The sequence below is a fragment of the Salmo salar genome, chromosome 04 (assembly GCF_965601325.2).
Source record: "Salmo salar chromosome 04, fSalSal1, whole genome shotgun sequence".
Taxonomy (NCBI): domain Eukaryota; kingdom Metazoa; phylum Chordata; class Actinopteri; order Salmoniformes; family Salmonidae; genus Salmo; species Salmo salar.
Genome location: NC_138294.1, coordinates 76,636,883 through 76,660,339, shown reverse-complemented (window position 1 = coordinate 76,660,339; position 23,457 = coordinate 76,636,883). Strand labels below are relative to the sequence as shown.

Genomic DNA, 23,457 nt, shown 5'->3' with positions numbered 1-23,457 from the left:
ATCAAAAGAATGAAGCAACCCAAAACAAAAACAGCACAACAGATCTATAGTGGTCGGTCCATTTGGAAATGTTGGTCATTCCGGCCAGACCTGCATGCGTCAGCCTGCATCCAATAAGTTGTCAGTTTATATATCTGTGTCCTAAGGTCTTTCCTGTGAGCCTGCATCCTGTTATGAGGGGTCAGAGGGGGCTGCTGTATGGCTGCCATCTCAGAAAATCTCAGTCCCTTAAGTTAAAAAGAAAGATGATAGAGCAGTGTTCTTGGTGGAGAATAGTAATACACTGTGCTAATTGTGCCCAGGGAGACCAATCAGAGAGAATTTTACTTGCAAGAGTGTAAGTTCTATAATTAAGCATCTTCCCAGAACTATGGCAGGATTACATTTAATGCCCCAATCTTATCTGCTCAGGAAAATTAATTACCTGGGTCATGTTCATTAGGGCATGCAACAGGCAATGTTTTACAACTGGGATTTTTTTTATTTCTGGGTTTTTTTCTTCTCTCCATTTAGTGTCAAATGAACATGATCCTGGTTAGTTGAATAGCTCCTGAAGCTCATATTGAAAACAAAGACAACAGATTCTGTTTCACAGATCATTTACTTAAGAAAATACAAAACAATATAAATATATATTTTTACAGTAGTTCAAAATAGATTCATTGTAATATCCTTCATATGCTGTACATGTAAAACACAGTGGATAGATAAAACAGAAGCAAGGGTGCAACTTCAATTTAACATTGCATTAAACTGTATGTAACATTGTCATGAAAGTGACATAACACCATCATAACCATTCTCCATTTATGCTAATATCCTTTCTTTATTAAGCAAAACATACACAGCCATATCTTTAATTAGCCTGTATAAGCATAGCATCCAAACTGAACCGCCAGTCTAGCATTTTGCTACACACACGTGTGGCTTAAGATATTCATGACATTATATTATTGTCAATTTATGTAAAATGTTGATCACTGACTGTTGTCTGTGGTGGATGTCACTTCAAGCAGCAGATTACTTCTTTTGTCATATACATTAGTTTGACCTTTGACGGTTTCACTTGAAGTTCAGTCATGTGAGCGAGCAAAAGCAGCAAGAGGGTTACCCCAAATGCAGTACTGTGACTCTGCATGAACAGTGAGAAACAGGATATAACTCTTCTTGTAGTGCTATCTCTGGAACAAATATCTATAAATATGGTTCAGGTCATATTTCCCTCACCAAGTATTTCCCTTGGCTTGTTTTTCTTGTTTAAAATAGTCCTACCATTAACAAGAAAATAAGTAAGGAACCATATCCTTCCTTCTATCACATCCAACTTAGAAATACACTATAATAATGATTTCAGTATGTATGCAACAATGCCCTATGTAAAAGGCAGAAAGCAAACACATCATGCAATGAACTCTCTACACAGTTTGGTCTGTCCTTGGTTGTCACTTTGTCACTGCTTTGTTACTTTGCTTTGTTACATCACTGACCTGTTGGGGCAAGTGTTCCATTTGCGTAAGGCTTAGGACAATTCTAGTCTGGGGAATCTCTAGTGTTCATGATTGGTCTTGTGGGCAAGGCCTACGCAGATAAAGAGGCCAAGATCTCTGCGAGAACAAATGCAACATGGATAGCTTCCCTGTGAATAACAAAGCAATCTTTCTTCAAAATGACATTGATTGTCTCAAATCCATGCAATTACGTGATTTTGATTGATATGAAGTTGATCATGGAGATGCTGGTGGAAAAACCTGAATGTTACGCAGTCAAGGATTTCAGTCTGGCATGAGTTCACTGCAACGATGATTAAGAGACCAAGCCTATCCAAATTCCCTGTGTCGAAAGCGTGGGGTTGATGTTTGCTCCTCTCACTCTGCTCTGTCATTCAACCGACATAGGGAGAAAACCTCGAGCCAAGGGCCAGATTAGAATGCATTAAACAAGGCTTTTGTTTCAGTAAAACAAAACAAGTCCTCCTTTCTGTTAAAGCCTCACTAATCCACTGTATCATTTAACTTATCAAACCGGTAATTTGACTTGACAGCCTCTCTATGTATGGTAACAACCAGAGAGGATTTCTGGGGAAAATGTATTTTCGACTAATGCCCGTAGCAAGGGAAACCCAGCATTGTGAAATTGCAAATTATTATTTAGTATGGGCTTTTGCAAGAGTGAGTTTATCAATAACAGGAAAGGTATCTGCAGTGCCCTACAAGCTGTGAAAACAAGCTACATTATTTTCTGTCGGTGTTCCGACAGTACTGCTTCCTTTGGAGTTATTGCTTCAATCCTGTTTTGGTTCCCCCATAACACCCCTATCTCTACCAGTGAAAATACAAAAATACAGCTACGAAATTAATATTCACTGCAACTCCTCCTATAGGAATTACCCACAGGAGGAGAAATGATTCACGTCTATACAGTACATCCTATTCATGTCCCACAAATAGGATCTGTAAATTCTACAAAACACTGATTGAATACTAAAGTAGTGTCACAGTCATCTATTCTAAAGAACTGCAGCCATGACCTTCACACCCTGTGGTTTCATAATGATGTGCTGATATTGAGATTAATTGAAGAGAGCTCTCCACTCTGCCATTACATGGCACTGATGGGCATGTTTGCATTATGTGCTCCCCACTTAGTGTAATTTAGTCTATATAACGAAAATACCTTAGTCAAAAGCAGGTTAATAATAATAAAATACAAATACAATACAATTAAAGTGCAAACTACTGCATTGAGAAAGAGAGGTGTTGGTGTATGGCCGTAGGTTTGGCCCAGCAAATCTAATGCATATCAGATGACCCTGTGCAGTCATTTAAATATTTTTCCCAGGTGGAAATGGCTACATTTCTATATACTGTATGTGCACATGATAATGATATAAAAAGTGACCACATTCACCCTCTTGTGTTTCACATAACTGTATGTTATTAACTAGAAGAAGAAAAGAAGAGAACAACACTTTCAATTTATGCAACTTCTATAAGCCACAACATGTCACCAATCTGACCCCAAATGAGTCACTGTGCTTCCTGGTTGATCAAATCTGTACTGTCATTGACATAGTTTTCCTCACTCCAATAAAGTCCTATTGTTGTGGTAATTGTTATTTTTCTTTAACTTCACAGGTGAGCTAAAATATCTAATGGAGCCATTTCCTTCAAGACTTGGCTCCCATGTTCCAGAACTCAACACATTCCCTCCAAAAATGAGATACAATTTGGAAATAGTGCACACTTCACATTGAAAGGCACCAACAAGCTCTGGTTTTCTCAGCCTAGTAGTCTCTGCGAGGAGACATGTCCAGCATCTCTTTGTCCTCAATCACAGGACACCTTTTTTAGGCCCTGAAGCTGATGTTGAGCTTGCGCCTTTTGGGATGGCACACCTTGGAGAGCACCACCAGCACCGCAATCAGCACCAAAGCTGTCACCACGATGACGATAATGCTCACGCTCTTACTGTCCAGCTTCTGACACTGCTCTTGCTTCACACTCCCAACATTCACCTCCACTGGCTCCGAGTTCTCTGTGTACTGGCAGGTTACTGTCGCGATGTCCGGGATGACCACATCGGAGTGCTGGAGCATGTTGAGGAAGCGGGGGTTGCTGCAGCAACTGAGAGGGTTCGAGCCCATATAGAGGGTTTTGAGCGTCCGCTCCAGGACCAGGACTGTGTTGTACTCCAGGGTCACCAGGTTGTTGTTCTGCAGGTTCAGGGACTCGATGGAGGACACCTTGTTCCAAAGGGGGAGAGTGGTCAGCTTGTTGGTGGACAGGTCCACAAATTTCAGACTACTTAGCAGGGAAAGGTCAGTGTTCAATTCTGGGATGTGGTTTTCTCTCAGTGAGAGATTAGTTAGGGAGGTCTCCAGACTAGAGAAAGCATTCTGGTGAATGTCCAAGCCTGGGTTTAGGGACAAGTCCAGCAACCTGAGTGGGGTGCCATTGAAGGCATATGGTGGCAGAACCTCAAGATTGTTTCCAGAAATGTACAACAAGTGCAGGCTTGGTATTGATGTAAAGGAGACACATGCTGGAGGATCCTGGGAGTTGTGGTCTGTCTGGGGTGATTTTCGCTGTAAAGGGCAGACTTTCAGATAATTCTGCTGGAGGTGAAGGCCTCTGATGCTGGGCAGTCTTTGGAACGTTCCAGAGTCCATTATGTTGAGGAAGTTCCCTTGTAAGAAGAGTTCCTGCAGTGACCGTAGGGTGTTCTCCCCAAATGAGAGGTTTTGCAGGGCATTGTAACTCAGGTCCAGGGTCTTCAGAGAGTTCAGAGGGCTCTCCTGGTCTATAGAAAAGGCCCCAATACAGTTATTACTTACATTAAGATGCACAAGGGACACCATGCTGCAGAAGAAAGACGTCGGTATGCTCTTTATCTGGTTGTAGCTCATGTTGAGGTACTTGAGCCTTGAGAAGTCCTGGTGTCTGCTCATTCCACCTGACTGCGTGTGAGGTACGAACGTGTCTCTGAAGTGCTCGAGCTCATCGGCTGTTCCTGTGGTATTGACACTCAGCAGGCGGTTCCTGGACAAGTCCAGGTACATGAGCTTGTTCCTTCTGGGGAGAACGGGGAAGTAGTGGATATTGTTTTCCCTCAGGTCGAGGTAGAGGAGCTCGTACTCTAGGTCTGAATCTGTGGTTTGGAAGCACTCCATGCTGTTCTTACTGAGGTTCAGCACCTTGAGTTTGGAAAGGTTAAAGTCAGTGATGCAAGTGATGGAGTTAATGGACAAATCAAGCTCGGACAGATGGAGCAACGAGTCAAATGCTCCGTCCTCAATCTCTAAGATGACGTTGTTGTGAAGGTCAATGTTTCTTAAGGCCAAAGATCCGCAAAAGGTCTCCTTGCCCACTTTGGTGATACTGTTGCCATTCAGAGAAAGGTTCATTAGTGCTGGGGCTTCACTGAGAAAAAAGTCGGTCATCCCCGTGTACAGGCCATTGCCTGAGAGGTCAAGCCTCTCCACAGCCGTAAGAGGCCCAATGCTGGTTTTCGAAACAGCAAAAACATCCAAGTAATTACTAGAGAGGTCCAGCACTTGCAGATTGGTCATGTCTTTGAACAGACCTGGCTGGATGAACTGGATCTTGTTGGAGTGGAGGTTTAGATGATGAACGGTGGTGTAGATTGCTAGAACTTCTTGAGTAAGGTTTTGTAGAAAGTTACGAGACAGGTCGAGCTTTTGAATGCCATGAGGAAGCTTGGCTGGAACGGTCCTCAGGTTCAGATCGTTACAGAACACGTCATTCTGGACCTGTGGACAGAACAAGGAAAGATAACTACATGAGCTTTGACCTTCACAGCGCAACTGCACACTCCCAGGAGACCACAAGTCACCTTGACAGTTTACACTATCACAGACCAAACAGACCAGAGAGTTGTTGGCCATTGTATCTGTGTTCTTGGCAGTCAGGAAGACTGTGAGGCTTGTGGGGATTTCACCTCATAAAACAAGCTCTTATTACCTCGGGATTTTCAGAACGCCTGGTGGACAAAGTATTTTTCCATATTTATTTTAAACATTCAACTATTCACTTATCAGTGTGGCTGGTAATTGAAACCATATGGCATGAGCCCTCTCTAAATACAACACATAAAACACACACACACACACACACTCACATAAAACAAAGTGGATTTAGGTTCTTGGCATACTTGTGGTTTTGAAGTCAGCAGTAAGCATTCCTTAGTTAGTTTTTTGTCTAAAAGACAAGCTTTCCTGAAAGATTTCTTCTGGCTTTTATGAACAAGTGTTCACCTATATGTTTTTGATTTAATAACTTAATATGCATTTAAAAGAACTTGCAAATCACAAGTCATACTGTATATCATCATAGGATCTAAAGATGTTATAACAGAATGTAATACTGTTATAGAAAGGGAAAGAAAGTGAGGTACGTACAGCACATCTGTAAACCACCAAGTTTGTTTCCATAAACTAAAGTGAATGCACAAACAATTGACTGCATTTAGATATATTCATACTGATACTGTACATTGTACATCCACTGTATGTCAACTGTATATTCGTATATCCATTGTTCATTTTCTTACAGCTCTATGCTCACTCTACCTAGTTGTATATAATTTATGCAAACTTTGTTTAAAGTCCCTAGTCTGTATTCTGTCTCTAAATATTGTCTATGACTAGTAGCACCATATCACCAAGTAAAAGTATGTGTAAATGTACTTGGCGAATAAAGGTGATTCTGATTCTAATTCTTATTCTGGACACTGCCTCAAAAAATGAAAACACCATCTCCCTCTAATCTATTCCATTCAAACTGGCACACTGATATCAGTTCTTGCAGTCTAAAGAGGCAATTTCCTGCCCAGTTCCAAATCATCCTGCCTGTTTATACAGTTTTCCCGTCAGTAGTCAGGAATGCGATACATTCCCAGGACTACAGCAATAGGAATTTCATATCAGATATTGTTTTCTTATTTCTTTGCCAACAAGATCTCATGTCTGACTTCAGCATACAATGTTTGTCAAGGGGGGATAAATGTCAAACTTGACGGTTAAGTTTCGGCATTAATTCCGATTGGTTAAGTTAAGGGTTAAGTTGGGATAGGGTTGAAATAGAAACAACTCAACGTTATATTTAGGCATCAATTACGATTGGTTAAGTTAAGGGTTAAGGTTTGGGATGGGGTTAAAACAGGAAAAAAATTTAACGAGTGCCTAGCACTGGGATTGAACCCGCAATCCTTTGAGCCATAGTTTGCGGTTCAAGTCCCTCCTCTATCCCCATCCACACCACCCTAGCAAGCTGCGAGCCTAGTAGATGGTAATAGGTGCTCACGTTGGCCCTAGTGGACGGTATGAAGGCATCTCACGATGTCCTCGGGACATGGACAAATGTTGAATACTGAAGTGGATCTGGTGTGACCTGGCTGATCTCTGCAAATGGTGGAATAAGGAGAGAAGGAAAACACCAAAGGGCTGTTCTATGGACAGAAAGCAATGCCTGAGCCTCTTTTAGTAAAGGACTAACAAAGGACACTGTGTAACATCAGGTCCAGATTGATAGTACCTGAGAGAAGAAACATTCACCCTACAGAAAGCAGCCCTGAGGCTTTCAGCTTGTTAATTTGATCTGTTTGGCTGTAGACATAGAGATGCTTCATCCAAATACAGAGCTAGACCGAGATTACACATTTGTCAACACAACAACAGGCAGAGGAAGTCAGTCAGTATACCCAAGATGCCAAGAAGAGTCTGACATTAAGTCCAGCTATGTCTAAACACCCACATTAATGTAAGTGTTTGGACGATTAGAGTTGAATACACTGCACTGTCTGCAAGTGATTTGAGACATCACAATCACAGTGCAGAGCTGTGAGGTAATGGCACACGTGCCTCCTCTAAGACCATAGCTTGCTTTTATCTTGCCTGGGTACATCTACTTATTCTTCTCCATCTCAAAATGAAACAGTGTAGGTGTGACTACTCATGGGTTATGTGGTCAAACTGTATGTTCTGTTATCTGCGGTTCAGAGCAGGAGGAAACAGCATGGCTAGAATAACAAAAAGGATTGGTTTAATATCACAAGACTCCAATAGAAACGTTCTATGCCCCTGGACAATTCGAAAGTACCTGATATACTGTACTTTGGATATACAATACATGAGAGGTTTGTGAGAAAACTGCCAAAACTCTCAGATAACATCATCAAGGTACACACTAGCCACTGCACACAGACATCAATTCAACATCTATTCCACGTTGGTTCAAGGTAAATTCCTTGAAATTAAGTGGAAACAACGTTGATTCTACAAGTGTGTGCCCAGTGGATACGCTAAAAGCACAGTTTTGCAAATGCTATAGTAAAATATAGATATAATAATACTCAACTATTCTTGGTCAAACTCAAAACGACAATAAAACATAGGATACACTATCAAAACCGATTACAGAAATATCAGTTATCAGCAATTATCAACACTATTCCTCCTCTCTATGTTACTAAAATCAGGGGTCTCACTTTAAATGAAAACCCCATAAAATAAGTGGCCCATAATACTTGTTTTATTGCACATACTTTAAAACGTAGATGCACTATTGTAAAGTGGTTGTTCCACTGGATATCATAAGGTGAATGCACCAATTTGTAAGTCGCTCTGGATAAGAGCATCTGCTAAATGACTTAAATGTAAATGTTGCAAAAAAGTGCATTACAAATAAATGTATTATTATTATTATTATTATTACATGGCAGTTACATATTTTACACATAGTTGAAATACTTCTAGTTGGCATACTAGTATACTATGAAAACATTCCAAAAGCCTTTTGATGCAGCAACTCACTTACCACTTGGCAGGGGGAGAGCTGGCGTGGGGGACGTAACAAGGATGCTGCAACATCACTGACGATGGCCAGGACCAGCCAGAGGTAGGCTGCCATGGTGCTGTGACACAGAGAGAGAGCACACATGAGTGCAGGAAACACACTGATGGGTTTATGACATGAACTGAGACCTGTCATTTATTCCACTTGCAACGTCATATCGCTGCTACTAAGAATTCATGACTGAGCTTAACCATGCATGTCCTGGTTCATTTGGGTAGGTCTGCACATGCAAGGCTTAAATTGTGATTATTTCTTAAATCATGAGAATTATTTTGTTGGTTAGTTACCTCAATGTCTCTGGTGTCCACTGACCGCCAATAACATTTGCAAACTTCATCAATCACAATATGACCCTACATGAGAATATGGAATACTAAACAATATTACAAAGAATGAGAGTAAGAGAAAAATTGGTTTGCTCAATAAGTGTAATTGCAGTGGACACATACAACATGCTACCATGCTACTATATTTAGTACTTGTTCCTCTCAGGCTTGTTTTTAGTTTTAAGTGACGCAAAAGGAAACTCCCACTGATCCCTCAAGCCGAGATCTAAAAGGTTAATTACTATAGGAACAAAGATAGTCTTTAACCAACAACAAGGACTTGTTTTGGTTCTTACAGCTGAAGAGCTGACATTGCATATCATGCATCTTTATTGTCTCACCACAAATAGTAGAAATGAATAGATATGTCTGTCATACTGTACCTACAGCAAAAATTAAGACTTTTATTGCATGACTTTACTTTGCTCTGAACACAATGCTGTCCACATCACTCAGGTACCATAGGAAAATACCTTCTAAATTCTCAGTGAATGATACTCTCCTCCAAGACTCCACAATAGCCCACGAGAACATAACACTCCTACCCAGCAAGTACAAAAACATTTCACACATTTGCTCTCATATATTAATCTGTACACCCATCCACCTCTTTTCTCATTATCTTCTTTACACGTTTACATAGAACATTCCTTCCCCTACTCCACAACCTCCACTGCTAAGTGTATCATTCTCCTATCCTCTTCCCTCTGTTGTACAGCTGAGGACCATTCTACCATTTTCCAATACATTCTTACCATTCACCCTAACCAGCAAGCAACAGGAACCACGCACATCATAATGAGATATTATCCAAAGTCGTCCATTGGTGTTTACCTCTTCGAAATGGTTACTTTCCCATGCAGAATCTTCTGCTCATGCTACTGCTGCTGTGGTACTCTCACATCCTCACTGACACACTCCTACACACTCTCACACACAGCAGACTCTACCCCGCACCTTTTAGCGCTGGTCCCGGGCTAACACATCCTGTGAGAATATCCTGCATCATTGTTGTTTTTCCCCCTTCCCTTTTTTTTGGGGAAATACCTTATATGGGATTTGGAAGTCCATTTTCTCTGTACTTCATCCCATATCACACTAATTTCTCTCTCTCGTATCTTTCCTCCCTCTCTCTCTTTATCAATCTCTTTCTCACTCTGTATCTCGTTCTCCCTCTCTTCGCTTCTCCCTCGCACTTCCTTTGTCTCTCTCTTCTTTATCACTCTATCTTCCCCTCCCTCTCTTCATCTATCGCTCATCAGTCAGAAGAACTGGGTCTTAATTCTTCGTGGCTTGTCGTTCCCACATGCTGGCAGTTGCTCATTCTGGAACAGCTGTGTACATAGGGAGGTTATAAATTCCTTGTATCTTTCTGTAAACAGTTAGGCATGCAAACATATAAAGTTCAAAAAGCGCTCGGCTAAGAGGCTATTTATTATGTGGTCTCGGTAGTCTCCGTGGCCAGCCAAGTTATCATAAACTAACCAGATTGTTATCCTATTCTTCCGAGAAAGACAAACATACATATTCACAAGATGTACACTTTGGTAAGTAACATGTCATTGGCCAACTTTCAAATACTGTTGAAGCCTCAACTGGGGATGTGAAAGATACACATGCGCATTGCACAGACACACGCACGCACACACACGAATGCACATGCACGTTCGCACAAACGCTCACCCTTTCCATCCAAAAAGGCGACGTCTTCTGAGGTGTTGTACCATTCCAGAATTGAATCTCAGAAATATGTTCCTCTCTCCCCTAGTTCATCCAGAGGTGTACATTAAGTGAAGTGAATGTCCAGCTGTGGCAGTCCCCTTTGCAGCTTCCTCGATCCAGTTATATTGAGCACAATGGGGAATCCCATTACATGGTATGCCTATCCCAAGGGATACAACTAGATAATATCTAACTTCGATAACAATGGTCTATTCAGTTCTATCCATAGTTTACATGTTACAAAGTTTCGTCAATATCTGTCATTAACTTAACTCCGTCTTTGAATTAGCTCCACTAAATGTGAAAGGGTGAGCCGTTCTGGATAGGTATATTACCTTGTGAGCACACCTGTTTGAGTGAGAAGGGTGCAACTACAGCCTGCAATTCACAGGGTTCCTGCATGTGGGCATTCCTGCATTTGTATCAACCCCTCTTTATACTTCTATTGGTCCATTTTTAGGCTATATCTTCAGTACATAAGCGGGAAGCAGGGACGCTCCAGTACTGTAGATGCCGGTAATGCACCATAACGTTGCATGGAAACCTCCGATAAACCCAACAGAAGAAGAGGCGGGGGAATCAACAGTAACTAGCTATAGCTAGTACACACCAGTAGAGCGTCCTTTGCCCCAGCCTGTCGGGCACTGTTCTCCCGCAGTTCTGTTTAGCAGTTCTGTTAATGATAGCAAGGTCGGGTGATTGGCAGGCGGGAGCGAAGGACACTGCGTGCTAGCTTAGCCAGCTAGTCCTAAGGAGGACTCCGGTACACAGCAGACTAGCTAGCACACGGTGTCGCCCCTGCCTCTCGCCTGCTGTGTACCGGACCAGCTAGTGGTAGCCGGGGCCGACACCGGTAGACAGTGTACTTCACCCTCACCTGTCGGGCACGGTTTTCTCCAGTACACAGCAGGTAGGAGGTGACACCGTGTGCTAGCTTGCCCCAGCCTCCCGCCTGCTGTGCTAGCCGGAGGCGGGGGCTTCCGGTAGACAGTGTCCTTGGGGCCTGCCTGTCGGCACGGTTTTCTCAGATACACAGGAGGCGGGGGCAATACCGCAGTTCTGTTAACGATGGTAAGGGCAGGTGTTCAGCAGGCAGGAGCCAACGACACTGTCTACCACTAGCTAGTTAGCCAAGATGACTCCAGTACACAGCAAAACTCAGATAGCACTTTAATTTCCCTTTTGACCCACATTCAAAAGTGTTACACAAGCAAGAAGATATCGTGCTCGGGGGGGCGTTCATGCAGGAACCAATGGGATTCTTGAGGGGAGTGTTCAAGAAGGGTGCAGGAATGCCCACATGCAGGAACTCCCCAAATTGTGGGCTGCAGCTGCACACTGTTGGTTTGAGGTCGAAACCAGCTTTTTTCAGGTTTATAGTTTTTATACCAGCCCTTTCTTTGTCAGGTTTATGTTTATTTTATCTATCAAGGTCTATGTCTCCCCCTAGTGCCAAAAATAATTGATTGCACATAAATTGATTGCAAATTCTTCACTTTGAAAATGACTGCTTTATCTGAAATAGTTCATGCTTCTCAATGGTCATTTGAATGATTGATTCGTATCCATTGATTCTTGAAGACTAACTTAGAAATGCCTCATGAACTTAGTACAACTCTTACCCCATCACAATCAAAAATATGAGGTCAGCCTACACAACAATGTTATCTTCAGAATATGTTAAAAACCATCATATTAATGTCATGGATTATCAGTCCTTGCATCCATAGCTACATACATTTCTAAAGCACAAGTTAGCTTTGAAGCAAAAGTTAAAGTGGTGGAGCTCCCATTTGGCTGAAAAACTAATTACAGATTGTGGCTTTAATAAACAGCCAAACATCAGGCTAGGAAATATGGAAACGAACACAGCCAGTCAGCCACAGATTCAACTACAATATACCCTCCATAATTTGCTCTCCCTCAGGTAAGATCTCTAATACATTATACCCTTTGTGTCCACAGATGACGCAATCTCAATTGCACTCCACACTGCCCTTTGAACAATGAACAAAAGGAACACCTACAGTGCATTCAGAAAGTACACACTTTTTCCACATTTTGTTACGTTATAACCTTATTCTAAAATTGACTCATTTTTTTTTTCTGATCAGTATGAACACAATACTCCTAAATGACAAAGCAAAAACAGTTATTTTTTTTTTTCAAATGTACTAAAAATAAAAAACTTTAATATTACATAAGTACTCAGACCCTTTACTCAGTACTTTGTTGAAGCACCTTTGCCAGCGATTAAAGCCTCGAGTCTTCTTGGGTATGACACTACAAGCTTGGCACACCTGTATTTGGGGAGTTTCTCCCATTCTTCTCTGCAGATCCTCTCAAACTCTGTTAGGTTGGATGGGGAGCGTCACTGCACAGCTATTTTCAGGTCTTTCCAGAGATGTTCGATCGGGTTCAAGTCCAGGCTCTAGCTGGGCCACTTAAGGACATTCAGCGACTTGTCCCAAAGCCAATCCTGCTTTGTCTTGGCTGTGTGCTTAGGGTCGTTGTCCTGTTGGAAGGTGAACCTTTGCCCCAGTCTGAGGTCCTGAGCACTCTGGAGCAGGTTTTAATCAAGGAGCTCTCTGTACTTTGCTCCGTTCATCTTTGCCTTGATCCTGACTAGTCTCCCTGTCCCTGCCACTGAAAAACATCCCCACAGCATGATGCCCCCACCGCCGCGCTTCACCGTATGGATGGTGCCAGGTTTCCTCCAAACGTGGTGCTTGACATTCAGACCAAAGAGTTCAATCTTGGTTTCATCAGACCAGAGAATCTTGTTTCTCATGGTCTGAGAGTCCTTAGGTACCTTTTGGCAAACTCCAAGCGGGCTGTCATGTGCCTTTTACTGAGGAGTGGCTTCTGTCTGGTCACTACCACAAAGACCTGATTGGTGGAGTGCTGCAGAGATGGTTGTCCTTCTGGATGGTTCTCCCATCTCCACAGAGGAACTCTAGAGCTCTGTCAGAGTGTCCATCTGGTTTTTGTTCACCTCCCTGACCAAGGCTCTTCTCCCCCGATTGCTCAGTTTGGCCGGGCGGCCAGTTCTAGGAAGGGTCTTGGTGGTTCCTAACTTTGACCATTTCAGAATGATGGAGGCCACTGTGTTCTTGGGGTCCTTCAATGCTGAATAATTTTTTTGGTACCCTTCCCCAGATCTGTGCCTCGACACAATCTTGTCTCGGAGCTCTATGGCCAATTCCTTCGACCTCATGGATTGGTTTTTGTTCTGACATGCACTGTCAACTGTGGGACCTTATATAGACAGGTGTGTGCTTTTCCAAATCATGTCCAATCAATTGAATTTACCACAGGTGGACTCCAATCAAGTTGTGGAAACATCTCAAGGATGATCAATGGAAACAGGATGCACCTGAGCTCAATTTTGAGTCTCATAGCAAAGAGCCTGGATACTTACGTAAGTAAATAAGGTATCTGTTTTTAATTATTATTTATTTTTGCAAAAAAATCTAGTGATATTATAGAGGTGATATCATTATGGTTATTGTACAATAATGTGATTTTAGTTTTAAATAACACTTAAAACTCTTTTTAAACTATTTAAAACCCTTTCCAACCCAAACTGCATCAACTCCCTTTCCATCATCTGAAGCTGACCAGAGACATTAAATTTCCATCTTATCAATTTATATTTGTTTTTTGTATTTTTTACTTTTCATGCAGTTTGACATTATTTTTGTAATGAGAAGCGCTATACAAATGAAATACAATTACTATTATTATTATTTTGTATGCCTATAGGGGCACAGGATCAGAGGAGAGGCACACATCAATAAAACACCTCCACGGAGCCCTACTCAGGTCGTAGAAGAATGTAATATAATGGAATGAAAACGAATATCATATAATATTTTATTATATCATAGGAAAATGTGATTTGCAACCAAAAAACAGGAATAGGCCTACCTGATGGCCCCGTTCAGACAAACCTGAAATCATCTGCTTTGTGGAGGCTGTGAAAAGCACTGGGTCTGGGTAACAAGGGGGTGGGGGAATGAATATACGTCTGATTCCACAGTAGACCTACTGGCATAGCCACTAATTTATCCCCTTTGTGTTTGTTGGACATAACTGATGCTGTCTACGCTCCTCCCCCTTTCTTTCAGTCGCTACCTCAGTGGTCGAGACAGGTAGGCTAGGCTACGGTTATTATTGCACAGTATACCTCACGTGAACTTCCAGGTTATTGTTTATTTTCTGTATTCGCATCTTCCCTGTCGGCAATCATATAAAAAGCCTAGTGTGTAACTTCCTTTGCAGGATACCTGAACAGTTGCTCTTGTCGGTGAATGATCGACCGTTATTGGTTTTAGGCAACATAGCCTAATTTCCCATTCATGCCAGGTGAAGTCTTGAAGGTACATTTGTATAATATTTTGTGCTATTGTGCATGGCTGATTGTTCGTTTATTACCTTATTGTATTCATTTAGGACTAGCCTATTTTTTCCAGAAAATAAGTTTGCATGTGAGTGTCTAGTTTAACCAAAGAAACACTGATTTCGAAAACAGTTATATTGTAGGCTAATGTTATTTTTTTAATGTAAAATGTTAATTATCTGAACAACAAACAACATAGTTTCGTATTATGCAGTGTATGTTTAATCTTATTTGTATTCAAGTAATACGTTTGTTCCAGTCAATAAGTAAATAGCCTATTATTTCATGATAGTACAAAATAAAGAAAACACTCCGTTTGGATTTTTACTTTTTATATACCACATTCAAAAAAAGCCAACGACCAGGTTGTGAATGCTGTATAGCCTATACACGTTTTTTTCTCAATAGATTGACAAAGGGTGTGGATCAGAACCATAACAGCGCATGCTGCCTGGAAGGCTGATTGGCTGTCCCCGCCGTGATATTATCGTGCAGGGAGCAGCTGCAGTGCATGGCTATCAAATGTCATGCTGTGCCGCCTGTGCATGTAGAGGGCTTATTATTGTGTTATCGGTGCGCAATCGTCTACCAATTCAAAACGAGCAACCATAAAATGTATGCTACAGTGGAAATAGTTTTCTTATGGGGTATCTGGTCTTATTCTGTGTACAATTCTTTTTAAACATTGCAAAAGTGACTTTAATTATTAAGCATATGCAATGAAAGGGATAGTTCACCATAAAATCTAAGTCAGATTTCACTTTAATTCAAATGTTAAAATCAGCTTTATTCAATGTCGAAGCCTTAACACCAAAATGAAAAAAAAATAGATTTGACCTAGAACTGTACAACATTAATTAATCCAAGACTTTTAAGCCTTTCTCTACTCTCATCTTCCCTCACTCTTTCTCTCTCCCTCCCTCCAGCTCCCTCGTCCATTCCGCACCATGGGGTTTGGAAGAGATGGCGAGCCTCAACCTCTGCCTCAGGGCGACCAACAACCCCAGTGGAAAGAGATGAGCTTCTGCGAGGGCCCACGCCACGCAGAACAGATCCTCCAGGTGCTCAACATCTACCGCCGCAGCGGCACCTTCACCGACATGGTCCTGCAGGTGGACAGCAGTGAGTTCCCATGCCACCGCGCCATCCTCAGCGCCGGCAGCATCTACTTCCGCACGATGTTCAACGGGCAGCTCCGCGAGAGCCGCCAGCAGCTGGTGTGCATCCAGGGCATAGGTGCCTCCACCATGGAGACGGTGCTCAACTTCGTGTATGAGGGCAAGGCGGTGCTGGATGAGGCCAACGTGGGAATCGTGTTCGGCGCCGCCGACATGCTGGGTGTCAGTGTGCTCAGCAAGGCGTGTGTGCAGTTCCTGGAGGAGCGTATGGACCACTCCAACTGCCTAAGCATCATGGACTTCGCTAGCTCGTACCTCATCACGCCTCTGGCAGACAAGTGCCAGACTATGTTGTACAGGGACTTTGTGGAGGTCTACAAGCACGAAGAGTTCCTGAGCTTAGCCAAAGAGCGTGTGGTGGAGCTTCTGACCAGCGAACAACTCCAGGTGGACAAGGAGGAGGCGTTGGTGGAGGCAGTGCTGAAATGGGTGCACCACGTGCCTGCAGAAAGGAAAGGGGCCCTCCAGGAGCTGTTGGAACTGGTGCGTCTGCCTCTGGTGGACCCTGTTTTCTTCGTCAATGTGATAGAGTCGGACGACCTGGTCCAGGACTGCAGGGAGTGCCGGCCACTGCTGCAGGAGGCCAGGATGTACCATGTCCTGGGGAGGGAAGTGGACTCTGTGCGGACCAGACCGAGAAAGTCAGTATTAAAGCCATTGGTGTCAAAAACATCAGCCAGCCTTATGTATGTATGTATGTATGTACAAAAATGCTCTATAGTGGTCGCTAACACTGGTCCTGAATAGCTACAGGGTGTGGAGGCTTTTTTCCCAGCCCAATGCAAACACATTTAGTTCAGCTAATGAAAGTATTGATGATAAGATATTTGGTTAAATCAAGTGCTAGGCTGGAACATAACTTCTTTCAGGACCAGGATTTTGCTACCCTTTTTCTAACCTGAAAACAAAACAAAGTAAAGGAGAGAGAAGAGGGAATTTTTCTATGAGCGAAAATACAGTTGTGGTATGTCTCTGCTGTAGACTCATATCACTAATAGTCACATTAATTTGTAAAAGTACTAGTACATATTCAGGAAGTCTGTATTGTTGTCCAGTTTGTTCTCAGTTTTTCAGTTCAAATATATTCACTCTGTCTGTCGGTCTGTCTGTGCTCAGGTGCATGGGGAGAGCGGAGGTGATCGTGGTGATCGGAGGCTGTGACAGAAACGGCTTCTCCAGACTGTCCTTCACTGAGAAACTCAACCCTTACACCAAAGACTGGGTGCCCGGTGCCACCATCCCAGGATACTCTAAGTCCGAGTTTGCCAGTTGTGAGCTGCAGAATGAAGTATACGTGTCAGGTGTGCCACTGTTATAAGGAAATGTTGATCGTCACAAGATGAGACGATGGTGCATATTACTATAGGTTTATATTAGTATTTTATCTTTGACAATTACTTGTGAACATACCATTACCATGTTATTACAACTTTATCCCATGCTGTAATGTAAAGTGCTACCAAAATATTTGTATTATGTAATGGTAGATGTTTAGGAACTGTCCCCTAGATAATAAGCTATTCATACTTTATCAGGGCAATAGCTGTGAACAAGCCATGTTTGTTATTGTGCAAAGCACATTTCTGTCAAACCTGTTTTTACACCTTACGTCAGTTCTACTGTCAACCGACAGAGCTTCTGCTTATTCAAAGGGAAATGCATGTTTTTCTTCAATGTGGTTTGTCTTTAATTGCTTTTCCATAGCATCTCTGCTCTAGATTTATTTACCCAGACAACCATGTCCAAAGCCTATAAGAAAATAGCCTTCATTGATAGCCTTCATATTGACCCTGACTTGATTGTATCGTCCTGCAGGAGGCCAGTTGAATAGCTCGGATGTGTGGAAGTACATGCCCCAGGTGGACCACTGGGTTCGAGTCGCCTCCTTGGCCAAGGCCAGGTGGAGGCACAAGATGGCTGCTCTGCTTGGAAAGGTGAGCCTGCCTTTGTTCCAGTTGCCTCCCTTTGTGGATACAAAGCCACATAATAATTGACATCCATTTGTGATTAAGTCAAAGTCAGCGTTGTGAGCGCTTAGGATTTCTCCCATAATGAATCTTTGTGGAGTCCGAGCAGCTGGTTTGCAATTTGACCATAGACTGGGTAGAATAAGAATTGTACTGAGTTAAGCTGTGTGCGTGTGTTTGTGGTTGTAGCTGTATGCAGTGGGAGGCTTCAATGGGCTGGAGCGCTTGTCCAATGTGGAGTGCTACAGCGTCTACGACAACCAGTGGCGGACTGTAGCCCCTTTACTGCTGGCCGTGAGCTCAGCGGCTGTTGTGGGCTGCTCTGGCAAGCTCTACGTCATTGGTGGGGCCGTGAACAATGACTGCAATACCAACAAGGTGAGCTGGAATCTGTGGTGTAGAGCGAAATTGCCCCTCGACGCTGATCATGGGTCAGTTTTGCATTTCCCCCACTAATGGTTAAAGACCCCCTCCAGCAATTTTTTGACTTTTTAATGTTGGAGAAGCGATATCACAAATATAAATACATGAAAGTACACTGCAAACTTCAAGGAGTAGGGTATTCAAGGAGTTAGTCTGATGGGATTCCGTTATGCCATCGGCCTCCTCGCTTGAGGAACAATAGAGGAGAAATAGAGAACAAAAGAGGAAATGCCCACGCCCCGACTTGTGCAATTTCATGACATACCTGGACATAGCTGCAGGAAGTTGGGGTGCTGAGGATGCTGCAGCCACCGTGAAATATCGGAATAAAAAAATATACATTAATAATGTATTTTAAATTTTTCAAAGAAAAAAAATGTCACACAAAATTTGTGCACTGGGCCTTTACTAGTCCTGTATTAATGGACCGTTATAGGCATCTGTAGCACGGGCAAAAGATCTGTTCCTATGGGAAATTTCTCCCCGAAACGGGTCAGGCATACAGTAGAGGTTAGCTTACCCTTTTCAGAATACTGAACTGAGGTGAACTGAATTACGCATCCACCATAGTTGCTGGAATCATGTGTGAAAAGAAAATAAAAGACCTGAGCCAGCACAGTACGGTTTGGGTGGTATGGTAGTGTAAAAAGGGTATTGAGAGTTGAGGTAAGCTATTACATTAAAACTATTTGCTTTACTTCACACATATCATGAAATCACGATTAAAGTTTAAGAACAGAATAGCAATATAGTTGACATTTCATCATCTAGCAGCACGTGTTGTTGTTATTGGCCCAGCGTCATTATTGGCCCAGCGTCATCCGGTTAGGGGAGGGTTTGGCCGGGGTAGGCCGTCATTGTGAAATAAGAGTTTGTTCTTAACTGATTTGCCTAGTTAAGTAAAGGTTAAATAAAATTAAAATAAATATTCTAGTCTACACCACACTTAGACAACGGCTTAAACAAACAATAGCTGGATTATAGAATGACAAGTACTCCCGATGTAGATATATTAAATGTCAACCAAGGTTCTTAAATTCTGACATAGAGAGCCTTGCTTTGCTTTTGTGGAATTTCTTGGAAAGTTTTGTGGAAGTGGTCATGGAAGTGACCTTTTCCAAAGAACACCTTCAGAATCACATTACTTACTTTCATGTCACATCTTGTTGTCCATTTGAAGATGTTCTCTATACTGTAATGCTCATTGGACTGTAGGCTATAACCAAATTCTAAAGATCAAAAGATGCTTTTATTTTGTGCCTTCGGGCTTGCCTTAACACGATTCTTAGAATGGATTCCAGGAAACCAGCAGCATTCCAAACTGTCAACACTATCATACTCCATTAAGAACTCCCTCATTTAGTATTTGCATACAAAACAGACACACTATTTGTGTTGAGTGGATCTGCTGTTGTTCTGCTGATGTGGAAGCCACACACAATACTGTAGTATTAGTCAAATGTAGTGTTTAGCCATTTCTTACAAGACCCTACTTTTACTGTCCATAGAGGTTCAGTGCATTTTAGGCCAGTTTCCCAGACACAGAATAGTCCTGGACTAAAAAGCAGTTTCAATAGAGATTCTCTATTGAGAATTCATTTTACTCCTAGACTAGCCTTAATCTGTAATCAGGAAACCATCCCCAAAAGTAATATATTATAAGAAAACCCTTTAAAGGCATACTAAATGTCTAATAATACATAATAAAGGGAAAATGTGCTATTTATATACACATGCATACGTAAAAAAAAAATGTAATGCCTAATATGTGATCTCTGTATCTCTAGCACACCTAATTTTATGTTTACCCTTCTCATAAACAACCCTGCTTGTGCTGTCCATACCATAGAGATCCTATTTTTTTTATACAATATATATACAAAAGTCTTTGGACACACCTTCAAATGAGTGGATTCGGCTATTTCAGCCACATCCGTTGCTGACAGGCGTATAAAATCGAGTACACAGCCATGCAATCTTCATAGACAAACATTGGCAGTAGAATGACCTTACTGAAGAGCTCAGTGACTTTCAATGTGGCACTGTCATAGGATGCCATTTTCCAACATATCAGTTCATCAAATTTCTGCCCTGCTAGAGCTGCTCCGGTCAACTGTAAGTGCTGTTATTGTGAAGTGGAAATGTCTAGGAGCAACAACGGCTCAGCCCGCGAAGTGGTAGGCCACACAAGCTCACAGAACGGGACCGCAGAGTGCTGAAGTGCATAGCGAGTAAAAATAGTCTGTCCTCGCTCAGTTGCAACACTCACTACCAAGTTCCAAACTGCCTCTGGAAGCAACGTCAGCACAAGAACTGTTCGTCAGGAGCTTAATGAAATGGGTTTCCATGCTCAAGCAGCCCCACATAAGCCTAAGATCACCAACTGCATAGTGCCATCTGTAAAGTTTGGGGGTGGAGGAATAATGGTCTGGGGCTGTTTTTCCATGAGTCGGGCTAGGCCCCTTAGCTCCACTGAAGGGAAATCATAACACTACAGCATACAATGACATTCCAGATGATTCTGTGCTTCCAACTTTGTGGCAACAGTTTGGGGAAGGCCCTTTTTCTGTGCACAAAGTGAGGTCCATACAGAAGTTGTTTGTCGAGATCGGTGTGGAAGAACTTACATTTTACATTTTAGACATTTTACTTGACTGGCCTGCACAGAGCCATGATCTCAACCCCATCGAACAACTTTGGGATGAATTGGGATGCAGACTGCGAGCCAGACCTAATCACCCAACATCAGTGCCCGACCTTACTAATGCTCTTGTGGCTGAATTGAAGTAAGTCCCCGCAGCAATGTTCCAACATCTAGTGGAAAGCTTACCCAGAAGAGTGGAGGCTGTTATAGCAGCAAAGGGGGGACCAACTCCATATTAATACCAGTGATTTTGGAATGAGATGTTCGACAAGCAGGTGTCCACATACTTTTGGTCATAGTGTATGTTCTAAATGTAATTCTATGGTCCATGCAGGTTCAGTGCTATAACACAGAAGAGGACCAATGGCGGTATGTGTCATCCTGTCCCTTCTCTCAGAGATGCATCAATGCCACCGCACACAATAACACCATCTATGTGGTGGGAGGCCTCCTGGACCAGATTTACAGCTACACACCAAAGACAGACACCTGGAGCAAAGTGGTGGACTTGCCAATGAAACTGGTAAGTGAATTTGATACAAAACTAGTAGGTGTAACCAGTGGGTTACATAAAATAGCTTTTACATAAAATAGCTTTTTTTACATAAAATTGCTTTTGACAACTCCTGTTTGTCAATTGCCAGATAAGGATTTACAATCACAATTGTTGAAATCACAACAAAAACAACCCCCATGTAGACACCCGTGTACAGCGAATGTGATTATAATTTCTGATTTGGCCACATATGAGAAGAAACAGGAGTTGAGGAGCAGTAGGCCATTCATTTATAATTTGTGGGGTGTACAGCTTCTAAAGCCACATGACTCTGGAGCTGCCTGTCACATATTAGTTTGGCTTGTATGGGTTGAAATTCATTCAGTCAGGAAGTTCCAAATGACATATTATCCAAGAAAAGGAAACCTGGGACCGTTTTCATTAAGCTTTTCAGAGTAGGTGTGCTGATCTACTATCAGTTTTAACTTTTGGAACATAATGAACAAGATCACAGGGACAGGGGCGACCTGATCCTAGATCAGCACTCCTACTCTGAGACGCTTTATGAATAAGGCCCCTGACCCTTATGTCTCTGTGTCTGTCTATCAGGAGAGCTGTGGCCTGACTGTGTGTGAGGGGAAGGTCTACATCGTCGGAGGGAGAGATAGTTGTGCCTCGGCCACCAACCAGGTTTGGGCCTACTGTCCTGAGAGCGGCAAGCTGACAGACGAGAAGCCCATGTCACGCAGTCTCAGCTACCACGGTTGTGTCACTGTCACCCAGTGGCCACCAAAGAGGACCCACTGAGGTGTAGGTGGAAGTTGCCACTAGACGCTGATCATGGGTCAGTTATGCATTTTCTCCACTAATGGTTAAAGTTAGTATTGGGGGAGGAGAAGCTGATCCTAGCTCTGTACCTAGGGGAAACTTCACCCCAGAACCTGGGCTGCTGCCTGATGATAGGCAGTTGACTGAATCATCTTCCCATAGCTTGCTACAATTGGATGAAAGTACTTAAACTCCCTCCCCCATCTATAGACCACAAGAATGATAAGAGGCGACAAGAGACGCCTCAGACCTCACGTTTTGAGGTCGTTGCTTCAATGCTTTGTCAGTTGTGTATTTATGTAATATGTTATTAGATGCCATTTCATTGAGGAAGAGGGCCAGAACATACACTACCGTTCAAAAGTTTGGGGTCACTTAAAAATGTCCTTGTTTTTGAAAGAAAAGCAAATTTTCCGTCCATTAAAATAACATCAAATTGATCAGAAATACATTGTAGACATTGTTAATGTTGTAAATGACTATTGTAGCTGGAAACGGACTATTTTTTTATGGAAAATCTACGTAGGCGTACGGAGGCCCATTATCAGCAACCATCACTCCTGTGTTCCAATGGCACATTGTGTTAGCTAATCCATGTTTATCATTTTAAAAGGCTAATTGATCATTAGAAAACCATTTTGCAATTATGTTAGCACAGTTGAAAACTGTTGTCCTGAATAAAGAAGCAATAAAACTGGCCTTCTTTAGGCTAGTTGAGTATCTGGAGCGTTGGCATTTGTGGGTTCAATTACAGGCTCATAATGGCCAGAAACAAAGACCTTTCTTCTGAAACTTGTCAGTCTATTCATGTTCTGAGAAATGAAGGCTATTCCATACGAGAAATTGCCAAGAAACTGAAGATCTCGTATAACGCTGTGTACTACCTTCACAGAACAGCGCAAACTGGCTCTAACCAGAATAGAAAGAGGAGTGCACACGTTTCTGGACGTTTTGAGCCTGTAATCGAACCCACAAATGCTGATGCTCCAGATACTCAGCTAGTCTAAAGGCCAGTTTTATTGCTCCTTTAATCAGAACAACAGTTTTCAGCTGTGCTAACATAATTGCAAAAGGGTTTTCTAATGATCAATTAGCTAAT

The 23,457-nt window shown here is 42.4% G+C and overlaps 2 protein-coding genes across 6 annotated transcripts; one reads left to right on the top strand and one right to left on the bottom strand.

The window, feature by feature from the left end:
* Positions 1 to 582: 582 nt before the first annotated feature.
* Positions 583 to 10,374, bottom strand: lrrc32 (leucine rich repeat containing 32). 4 transcript variants are annotated; one of them, XM_045717294.2, is made up of 3 exons: positions 8,660 to 10,374; positions 8,334 to 8,430; positions 583 to 5,269 (listed from the first exon to the last, which is right to left on the bottom strand). In XM_045717294.2, the coding sequence occupies exons 1-3, from the start codon at positions 8,707 to 8,709 to the stop codon at positions 3,347 to 3,349; spliced, it is 2,070 nt and encodes a 689-aa protein (XP_045573250.1). In that variant the 5' UTR covers positions 8,710 to 10,374; the 3' UTR covers positions 583 to 3,346. The 4 variants fall into 4 exon arrangements, with proteins under 4 accessions (XP_045573250.1, XP_014053314.1, XP_014053316.1 ...); XM_014197839.3 differs by having other exon boundaries at positions 9,454 to 10,372; XM_014197841.3 differs by having other exon boundaries at positions 9,656 to 10,372.
* Positions 10,375 to 14,395: 4,021 nt separating this feature from the next.
* On the top strand, positions 14,396 to 22,768 carry klhl35 (kelch-like family member 35). 2 transcript variants are annotated; one of them, XM_014197845.3, is made up of 8 exons: positions 14,396 to 14,574; positions 14,705 to 14,802; positions 15,749 to 16,641; positions 17,117 to 17,301; positions 17,816 to 17,934; positions 18,157 to 18,345; positions 21,369 to 21,557; positions 22,140 to 22,768. In XM_014197845.3, the coding sequence occupies exons 2-8, from the start codon at positions 14,782 to 14,784 to the stop codon at positions 22,335 to 22,337; spliced, it is 1,794 nt and encodes a 597-aa protein (XP_014053320.1). In that variant the 5' UTR covers positions 14,396 to 14,574; positions 14,705 to 14,781; the 3' UTR covers positions 22,338 to 22,768. The 2 variants fall into 2 exon arrangements, with proteins under 2 accessions (XP_014053320.1, XP_014053318.1); XM_014197843.3 differs by having other exon boundaries at positions 14,573 to 14,802.
* The last annotated feature ends 689 nt before the right edge of the window (positions 22,769 to 23,457 follow it).